General features: G+C 38.7%; 1 protein-coding gene across 1 annotated transcript in view; it reads left to right on the forward strand.

Moving 5' to 3' along the window:
* The window catches only part of LOC116828242 (pulmonary surfactant-associated protein D-like), a 30,558-nt gene extending 21,763 nt beyond the window's left edge, over window positions 1-8,795 (forward strand). Inside the window, exons 2-4 of the mRNA XM_032786319.2 lie at window positions 5,969-6,123; window positions 7,150-7,233; window positions 8,285-8,795. Of these exons, the coding sequence (XP_032642210.1) occupies window positions 5,969-6,123; window positions 7,150-7,233; window positions 8,285-8,661 (616 nt within the window). The 3' untranslated portion in view covers window positions 8,662-8,795. The remainder of the gene's footprint in view (window positions 1-5,968; window positions 6,124-7,149; window positions 7,234-8,284) is intronic.
* The last annotated feature ends 2,321 nt before the right edge of the window (window positions 8,796-11,116 follow it).

The raw sequence follows: 11,116 nt of genomic DNA on the forward strand, positions 1-11,116 counted from the left end.
GAGGACTGGGGACTCCCAACCTCAGAGGAGAAAGACACTGAACTGGGGTTGGGGCCTGAAGGGCGCATGTATGTCAGGACTAAATAAATTGGACCCCAGAAAAGGAATGTTTGAATTGCATTTGGACTGTATGTACAGGGCTAATTTAAGAAGCCCCTTGAAGGGGAAAGTGAGGCAGACTCCTGTAGAGTGACCTCAGGCCAGGAGGGGGCACTTGGGTGGTGATCTGTTCAGTTACACTGGGCTGTCACCTTGATAACTGGAATAGTGGACATTTTAAAATAATTCAGACCATGACTGGCTCACTGAAACATACTCTGAAGTCCTTCACAAGAGGAGAGCTTTCATACAATTAATCCCATATGAGAAGTCTCCCTCAGATCTGTGAGACTTGGCAGTTTTGCCTAATTGAGCAGAGAGCTAATGGTGGTTTAAACAAAAAGCAAAGTAAACAGAAAACTTGCTTGAACTGGTATCTCCCATATAGTTGGTTAATCTCATGGACTAGATCTTCACGTGTCATATACTTGCATAACTCCATTGATTTCCCACAGGTGAGGATCTAGCCCATTCCCTCTGTTAATAATATCTTAGATTAAATAAACTGAATTATGAATTAAAGTCTAATTTACCTTTCTCTAATTTGTAACTCTCTCCGTTTAAACAATGACAATGGATTTATTAGTTGTACTTTCATTTCATTATTTTCTCAGGAGCTTCACTTCCTGATTTTCACATCCCAGGCACAGTGGTGGTCTTTGTGATACAACACTGCATTTCCTTTATATGGAAATTAAGTTCTTGAAAACTTTTCTATTCTCTTTCAGCCTTACAAATCATTCTCTTGCATATTACTTTTATTTATTTATGTTTTAAAATAATCTGGAGGTCTGTAATTATCCTTATCTTCAGCTGGAACAGCACATGGACAAAAATAACAGAAAGAATGGCATGGAGCTCTTATTTCTTAGAACTCTGGCCTGATCTTTAGGCCTGTCTACACTAGGAAATTGACCACATGCTGACAATTGTTGTCAGCAATGAGTCCACATGAACCAGGCTGAAAAAATAAACATATTTTCTTCAACATTATTGTAGAAACCATTCTATCAAGTTTCAAGAACGCTTATCATAAAAGGAACTGGACAAATCCCACTTCAGCACACTAGCACTTCAATCATTTCTCGTGGTAGATGGGCCGTTGGAGTAAGACTCTTTTGGTCTCTTGCAATGGAACTAGGACTCATGGAAAAACTGATGATGTAGTCTGCATGACTCTTTTTCCCCCTCTGTTTTACTGTCTGTTAATAATGTATTAGGTAGCATAGACAAACCTTACCTTGTCCTCACCAGGAAAAAAAGTGTAATTTAATGCATGTTAAAATCCTACTGTAAACAAAACAGTTAATAATTTGTTAGCTGGTACAGGTAAGTGATAGTGGGGTGACCTGGCATCATTTCAACAGTTAATGTACTGTAGCTATGATAGCCTTATCTTCATTAAGATTTTTACGTGTTAGCTAAGAAATGTTAAAGCCTCTTTTTTCCTCATATACACATGGCCTAAGGGTCAGAGTTTGTTTGGTTTGGAGAGACATGCAGGGTTTAAGATGATTACCCAAGCAGTCTAAACCTCTGGGTCTCCAGAATGGGACTTCTGACTGTGTTGTCAGTCCCATCAGAGAGGCTTTCTGATGATGATCTGTTTTTAGTCTTTGCACATCCACAGGAATAAGAACATAAGAACGGCCATACTGGGTCAGACCAAAGGTTCATCCAGCCCAGTATCCTGTTTACGGACAGTGGCCAGTGCCCCAAAGGGAGTGAAACTAACAAGCAATGATCAAGTGATCTCTCTCCTGCCATCCATCTCCACCCTCTGACAAACAGAGGCTAGGGACACCATTCTTTACCCATCCTGGAATTTATCTAGTTCTTTTTTAAATCCTGTTATAATTCTAGCCTTCACAACCTGCTCAGGCAAGGAGTTCCATAGGTTGACTGTGCGCTACGTGAAGAAGAACTTTCTTTTATTTGTTTTAAACCTGCTGCCCATTAATTTCATTTGGTGGCCCCTAGTTCTTACATTATGGGAATAAGTAAATAACTTTTCCTTATCTACTTTCTCCACATCACTCATGATTTTATATACCTCTATCATATCCCCCCTTAGTCTCCTCTTTTCCAAGCTGAAAAGTCCTAGCCTCTTTAATCTCTCCTCATATCCCTAATCATTTTAGTTGCCTTTTCTGAACCTTTTCTAATGCCAGTATATCTTTTTTGAAACCACATCGGTACACAGTATTCAAGATGTGGGCGTACCATGGATTTATATAAGGACAATAAGATATTCTCTGTCTTATTCTCTATCCCTTTTTAAATGATTCCTAACATCCTGTTTGCTCTTTTGACTGCCACTGTACACTGTGTGGATGTCTTCAGAGAACTATCCACTATGATTCCAAGATCTTTTTCCTGATTAGTTGTAGCTAAATTAGCCCCCATCATATTGTATGTATAATTTGGGTTATTTTTTCCCATGTGCATTATTTTACATTTATCCACATTAAATTTCATTTGCCATTTTGTTGCCCAATCACTTCATTTTGTGAGATCTTTCTGAAGTTCTTCACAGTCTGCTTTGTTCTTAACTATCTTGAGCAGTTTAGTATCATCTGCAAACTTTGCCATCTCACTGTTTACCCTTTTCTCTGGATCATTTATGAATAAGTTGAATAGGATTGGTCCTAGGACTGATCCTTGGGGAACACTACTAGTTACCCCTCTCAGTTCTGAGAATTTACCATTTATAAGGATGTCATGGACTGATAAATAAGGAAGACATGGACTGATAAAAACAGAGTGGGAAATTCTTTGCTAGGTACATGTGTGCTTGATGCAAAAAGAAATTACAAGAAAATACCTACTATAAAGGCCAAGTAGTGAAAATTGTTAGCTGTGTTGGTCCCAGGATATCAGAGAGAAAAGGTGGGTGAAGTAATATCTTCTATTGAACCAACTTTGATGAACTTTCGAGATACACAAAGCTCTCTTTTAGGTAGCACAAACAAATTTTTTTCAGCACATTATATAGAAGAAATTATTCAGAACCATCTCCATTCTGGGTGAAGTTTTATGTTGACTTACTGACAAGACAGTGAAATCCAGGGTTATCAATATTAATATTTACATAAGCTTAAATCATCAGCACTGTACAATACATACATTGTTTTCAAGTTTCACAATGTTCTGGTTCAGTTCCTCGTTCATGTTTTGCCAAAGGGAAAATATTCATTCTTTGTATCTATCTTTATGCTCATGATTTCAAGACCAATAAAGTCATTTACTCTACAGTGAAATTATTCTTAAATAAACTGTACCTCCTATTTACTGTAACTAAGCATGCTAAGAAACCAGAGTTCATGTTATTTACTCTGTAGTATATAAATAGACAGTAAAATTCAGTAAATTATTCCTGTGAATGCTTTTTCTAGCACACCAGGTACTACAGAGTAAGTGATCGCATGGTATCTTTGCTCTCTCTTTTAGTTCTGTTCTTTAATTATAAAGTTGTGCATAGTTGGTAAACATACAATAGAAATGTCCTTAAAATCTTTGATTTATGTGTATTAAAAGGCAGAACTCTGTTTATTTCTTCATCAGACAAGGTTTAAGGTTACATTGTGTTATAGTCTGTTATGTATTTTAATTTGAAAAAATATCAGTCATGATTTAATGTTCCTACTTTGTTCAGAGTACAACAAAATATGTCTTGTCTAATTTTTTATGCTATTCATTTAGGAAGTATATGCAATTTTACAGGTAAGTTGGGGAGTCTATTCCCTACATTATCGTTGGCTTGAAAGCATACAGCTGTATTACCAAGTTCAAGTCCTGGCATTCACTTCTATACCATCCCCAGTGCACTTGTGCAGGGCTGAAAAAAATTCACTTTCTTAAAAGTGGTTTTTACTAAAACTTTAAGGATTATGTTTGCAGGCAACCTGATGGACCTTAACTGAAATTTGCTGCTTTTTTTGCTAGAAGTTGTGGGGTTTTTCGAGCAGGACAAATTCCAATAATTAGGGGTACTTCATTAAGATCTGAGAAAAAATTAGTTAAGAAGTGTTTTCAGGAGCACCAAAGCTCTGATTTAAAAAAAATAACTACTACAAATATTTTAGGAAATAGACATTTAGCATTCCTTTATATAGCCAGTGTGTAATATTGCAACATTAAGAGCTTATTTTCACTCAAAATGTCTTTAGGGCAGTGGTGGGCAACCTGTGGCCCATCGGGGTAATCCGCCGGTGGGCCTCCAGATGGTTTGTTTACATTTGCGTGGCTGCCCACAGTTCCTAGTGGCTGCAGTTCACCGTTTCCAGCCAATGGGAGCTGTAGGAAGTGGCATAGGCTGCAGGTTGCCCGTCACTGCTTTAGGATAATTCTTTTAATAATTCTTCACAGGCTAGGAATCAAACAATGCTGCTGCTTCCAATATTCAACACTTTTGTCTTGGTGTTAATTCTGGTGACAACTTCCAACTCAAATCCTGCTCAGGTTGTCCAAAAATGGGATCAGAATGCATGTACACTTGTTATGTGTGGACCTGCTCAGAACGGACTACCAGGAAGTGATGGAAAAGATGGTGCTAAAGGGGAAAAGGGAGATCTAGGTATAGAAATATTTACTTACTGTTCACCTGTTGGTCAGATTGGTGCTTAAAAAAAACTGATAAAAAAGAAAGCATAATTCAAATAATGTAGTTACATGGAACTTGAGCAAAAACATTTGTCAAGCATGAAAAATCTGGAGATCCTTAATATACCGCTAATTACTAAAACACTGGGATGAAACTAACAGTCACATAAAAGCTAGGTTAGAAATTAAAATGGATGCTCTGAAATAGATAATATTCTCTAGATCCTTTTACTTCCAGGCCACCAGTTTTGAATCTGATCCAGATTGGCAGTGTCTGAAACTTGTTACCAGCCAATGCCTGTCCTGTGATCTATGTGAAATAACTTGCTTGTTTCAGTGCATTTCTTGGTGGTTAAGAGACACACAAACATATAATAAATCAGAGTAATAGCACTTTTGGCAGTGTCAGCAGATGGCCAATACCAAGGTGATATACATTCTGGCATTGTCAAGCCTCAAAATAAGTTGAATTGGCACTGAAGAAACAGGCTCTGGAAGAGTTGTTCAGGTCTCACTGCTGCAGATAGAGGCAAAGGATGAAGGGGCATTCAGCCTGCTATCTAGAAATTACTATAAAAAGTTATTCTCTAATCACAGTGTACTTAGTATTTATTTGTATTACAATATCACTTAGAATTCTTAACAGAGATCTGAAAATCATCTTGTTGGGCAATCTACATAAAACATAGTAAGAGAAAAACTCTGCCCTGAAGAACTTACAAACTCAATAGACAAGACAGAAAGAAAGATGAGAGTAGTATGTCCATTTTGCAGATGGGCAATGGAGGCATAAGGGATTATGGGCTAGGTTTTCAAAAGAGTATAGCTCCCATTTAAGCACCATATTTTCAAAACACTGCACTGAGTGCTGAGTTATTTTGAATATCCAGTTGCAAGGGTCACAATGAGAGAGTTTATATTCTTTTGAAAATCTGGTCCCAATCGTGGATTCTGAGCACCGGAAAATCTGGTTTCAAGGTCTGTTGAAAGTATGGCTTTATCTGTACATGCTCGGAAACATTTTAAGAATTCCAGTTGCACTCACATACTAATATTTCCATTAAGAAGTGAATCCAAACCAAACTTCTGAAGACATTTCAGATGTTTGAATTTGATATTCTAATAATAGCAGTGGAGTCAAGCTATAAAGTTTGGACCTGGATCAGGATCGGAATTTTTCCCAGAATTCATTATGGTCTTTTTTTATCTAATCGTCATCCATCTGTAGTTATGACAGTAATCACAAACTCTTATAACACCTACAAAGTCAATTGTTTACTTGTTTTATTTTTGTTTCTTCCTTTTCCCTGAATAAACACATTGGATTGCAAGGGTTACCAGGTCTTCCAGGAAAGGATGGATCCCCTGGACCAAAAGGAGACAGAGGTGCAGAAGGACCAAAAGGAGACTGTGGAGGCACAGGTAAACAGTGCACCCCTTTTGAGGGAGGGTAAAGAAGAAGTCTAACAGTGCATACACAGAAGCTATTTTGTTCCAGTTGGGCTTTGCTGCTTCTGTCTGAGTGGGGAAGGAATACACAGAGGTGGGCACTGGGGAAACCAAACAGTCTGGTTTGCAATGGAAAGAAGCGAGTGAGGCTTGAAGAGTTAATCTGATGAACTCAAAGGTCTAAGAGTAGTATTCTAAAGGAGACGGATACCACTGGGGTGGCTCCAGGCCCCAGCACGCCAAGCGCGTGCTTGGGGTGGCATGCCGTGGGGAGCGCTCTGCCGGTGGACCTCCTGCAGGCGTGCCTGCAGAAGGTCCACCGGAGCTGCGGGACTGGCGACCGGCAGAGCACCCCTCACTGCGTGCCGCTGTGCGTGGGGCGGCGAAATAGCTAGAGTCGCCCCGGACACCGCAGTGATGAGTACCTGATCCCTGGGTTTGTGGGATGAAGGATATGCTGCTATAAGACAAAGAAGTCCTACAAGGGTTCACCAGGAGCAGCTGTACAAATGATCTCAGTTCTTGTTCATGAAATTTTCCCTCATAGGCTGAGATTGGCAAACATCATGATAGTTCTACCTACTGCAAAGGTCAAGTGGGCTTCTAGTAAAATGCACATATTCTTCACAACTCTCCTCAGAACTTTGCAAATTAACTTTATTCTAATTTCCAAGGTTTTATTTTTCTAACTATGTTGTCTTCTGCTTCTAATTTTTAGCTTTTACAATTGAATTGAAAAGCTAGCATTACTGCAGGTTCTATTAAAAGTTGCACTCAACGAGTAGTTTCCCTTTTATTTTCAGTGGACCCATGGCCTCAACACCTCAGTTTTAAACTTGTACTTGAGGAACCAAGAAATCAAAAACAGTATCTTTGATGTTACACTTGTGATTCATTACTAGTTCTGGAGGTGACTTCTCTGGCGTTTTTAAGCTTTTAGAAAACCTTCCATATTTTAATGTAAAACAATAAGAACAATGCTATTATTTTATTCTTCAGAATGTGAGCTTTTAAAAACTGAAATAAGTGATTTACAAGAACAACTGAAGACCCTGAAAGCTACTGTCAGCCAAATCCAAAAAGGTAAGACAAGTGCTGTTCATTCCAGTCAGTGATAGATGGGCCCAAACGGACTAATTTGGATGCAGATCTAGATCCCCACTTCTTCAGAGTTAAAAAGGATTCATATCTGGTGTCTGATCTGGGCTTTTCCTATTTGCTCATACTCCAAACTTCTATATACTTGTTGGATGTTTTTGTAAAGTAACACAATTCTACAATATGGGCAGTACTGGTCCAACCTTGTCACATGTATCATTAGCCTCGGCAGGTCTACATTTTGATGTAAATAGGAAAGTCCACCCAAGAACAGCTGTGGGATCAAGTGCTAAAAAAATCCCATCCAAAATATACTTAAGATGAAATAGCGTGGCTTGCGTAGGGTCTACTTTATGTCTGAAATGTTATTTGATTTGTCTTGTGACCAAAAAGAATAGTGGGAGACGACCACTCTCTGACATCAACAGCACATGTGGCCTCATTCTGCCCCTTGATTTCCCATTTACTTCCTCTGGAACAGGAACAGACCCTTGAGTCTTACCTGTAAAGAGAGCTGCAAATGCTAATTAAGATAATGGAATGATGACAGAAATTCTCACTGTGTCCTATCAAGGCCAGTGGGCCTGACCTCATGAAAAATACTGCAGTAATGTTCCCAAACATTGCACTTTACAATAGTAACATGGTAATATTTTAGGGTGCCAAAATAGTATTAAACTCTGGTATGCTGTACAATTCCAACTCTGCTCTCTAGGACAATAAAAACTTCCTCAGCTCTGCCTTCATTGCTAACTAAAATAACAATAAGAAAGTATAAACTTCAACCTAAGATTTTTCCTGGTTGTTTTAGGGTCTTCTTGATACCTTTTGCCTCTGTCCATAGTTTTCTCTGCACCAGTAAAATATTCTTCCCCTTTCAAACTTGTGGGTCGGTGTGCAGCTGGTTTGACAGAATGAATCAACAAAAATAACTGCCTCTTGCTCCAGGGTCCTAGAACCTGTTTCTCTAATCTAAAGAATAGTGCATGGGGAAAAAATGTAACTTAGATGTACTGTATTTCTGTGTTTTTTCTAGCTTGGATTTTCCAAAATGGCAATAGTGCCAGTGAAAAAACATTTGTAGCCAATGGTGCTGAAGGTGACTTTGAGACCTCAAAAGCCACATGTTCCCAAGCTGGTGGCCTGATTGCTTCTCCAAGGAATTCTGCAGAGAACAGCGCCATACAGCAAATAGTAGTTCGTCATAACAAAGTAGCATATATTGGAATAAACGATATACAAACAGAAGGTTCATTTAAGTATCTAAGTGGCGAAGCAATAGAATACTCAAACTGGGCTGCAAGAGAACCAAATAATGTTGGTGGAATTGAAGACTGTGTAGAAGTATATTCAGATGGCAGATGGAATGACAAATCCTGTAATGAAAAACGATTAATAATCTGTGAATTTTAATCTCCCTGACCTTGTAGTTTTCATTAAAATTAGTTGTACAAGTTGACTTGCAGCTTTAAAAATTATAAAAATAACCCTGGGTTTAGCAGGCCAATGCTCAAACCACTGAGCTATCCCTCCCTTGTTGATTTACATTAGCCTCGCATTTTGCATACCATGCTGTATCAGTGCTGTAGAGGTATAGATATGCTGAATCTTGCTGAAATTTCTATTATGATAAATTAAATTGCAATAAAATCATCATGCAACTTTGAACTGTGACCTCAGCTGGTTAAAATAGGAGATACTACAAGTGCTGGGAGTAATCGATACCCACACAGTTTCTGACTTGAACAAAAGTGACTATCATGAGGAACTGACTGAGAGTACAGATCAGGGTTGTCTCTTGTGTAAAAAAGATGACCATTCTGCTCCACACAGTTCCAGCAGAGAATGCCTTAGCTTTATGAGTATATACTTGTCTTAAAGTGAAGTGTAAGAATGAAAATGCTGGAATTCCATTAATTTCTGTTTAAAGCCATTTACAGATCTACAATGTGCTTATTTACAGCCTTGTTCTCAGGTTATTAAAATGGGGGGAATTCTAGAAGCGTGTGAGTCATGACCCTTGATAGCCTACTGGAGTTTGGGCACATTGTGGATTTTAAGTGCTATTATTCAGCATTTACAAGTGCCACGGCACTTTACAGACAGACAAAATCCCTGCCCAAAGATTCTACAGTCTAAATAGAGACAGGACAGAGAAGACAAAATTGGAGGAGGAGATAAGGGACACGGGAGAGGGGACAAAGGCCAATAATACAAGATAACACACTGCTTGGTGGTTTGACACACTTTTGGTGGATTAATGCTTCTTGTTTTATGTATTAATTCACTTTTGCTTAGTGTCAAGGGAAAGCTGCGCAGTTCATAGGGACCCTGGTATGAAAATATCATTGATTTATAGAGGAGTCAGAAAGAATTTCTAGAAATATGCTTGGTTGCCCTAGCATGAATGGTGCTCGAAATAAAGAGACTCCAGGCCACTTACCCAGAATTTCCAGAGGGAAATCTATCCTGTCTAAAGCAGCTGTCAAAGATTCCTTGAAGCCTTACTTTGCTGGTGTTTGGTGAAGCACCTCATCTCTGTGTTTGTCCTGCTCTGAGATGTGATGAACTTGTTTCAAGATCTTAATGGACTCAGCTATGTAACTGTCGCTACTATGGGCCCATGAAGTGAGGATCTTTGCATCCTCATTTAAGTTATGTCATCTCATTTATTCAAGAGTAACTTTATTAAACAAAAAACAGTCCTAGATGCACATTTCTTTACCTAGCTTAACCTCTCTATCCATAGCTCAGGCAGGTCCATCTGATTCCCCACTCTGAGCTGGGAGAAACAGCCTGCATGGCTCTTTTCATTGCCGCGTTGAATAGCATCACTGGCCACTCATTTAACTCCTACTTTTTCCTTCCGACTAGCCTTTATAAGGATTTGGACATTAGGCTGAGCCTTAAAAAGGGTAAAACATCATAACCTGGCTCATGCCAGATAGATCGCTTCTGCCCCCATTTGATGGCCCAGGCATTGTTACCTTAATTCCTGTGAAGGTGTGTATCTTGCCTTTCCTACTGGTTCTTTAACAGTCCCTTTTGATTTACCTATGCATTCCATCAAGAATCAATACAAAACTGAAGAGGGAAACCAAGTCATGCACACTAGTAATAAAAAATACTAGGCATTTTCCATTTAAAAACCAAACACAAAGACATAAGCTCTACACACCCTAAAAATTACTTACCCTAGCAATACAGTCATGTTCGCACACAGTTAAGTCAATTAATTTCGCCAGTCTTAAATCAAAGAAGCAGTATGTGCCCTATCCCACTGTTGTTGACAGACTCAAAAAGGTAACAAAAGGCAATGGGATGACCCAGAAAGTCACAGAGACTAAGCTCATTGATCTGAATGACCATCACCAGTCAGTTTTGAAAAACATAGCAAACAAATACCATTTAGAAACATTAATGAATGAACACAAAATAAGCTGTCCCTTACAGAAACACGATATCGACCATAATATGAGAAAGAGAAATCAGAAGTTGTTTTCCTTGTTGATAATATCAGTAAGAACATTTTTTTCTGCAAAGCTCTGGAGCCAAGAAATTTAACTTGACTTTAGAACTGGATTATAGAGAGAGAATCTAATATCTACTTGGAGACACATAACTGCTACCCCACATTATTATATGCAGCGTAGTTGTAGCTGTGTCAGTTCTGGGATATTAGAGAAACAGCTTGGCGTTCTCACCAACAGAAGTTGATGCAATAAAAAATATTTCCTCACCCACCTTGTCTCTCTAATATTCCCACATTACTCAGAAATCTAAGAACAAATTGAATCTTTGCAAATTTAGATGACATTGTATGATGGCTTTCCAGTAAAAACTAACTCTGAAGTCCGATTCAAGATCA

The sequence above is a fragment of the Chelonoidis abingdonii genome, chromosome 15, assembly GCF_003597395.2.
Source record: "Chelonoidis abingdonii isolate Lonesome George chromosome 15, CheloAbing_2.0, whole genome shotgun sequence".
Lineage (NCBI taxonomy): Eukaryota > Metazoa > Chordata > Testudines > Testudinidae > Chelonoidis > Chelonoidis abingdonii.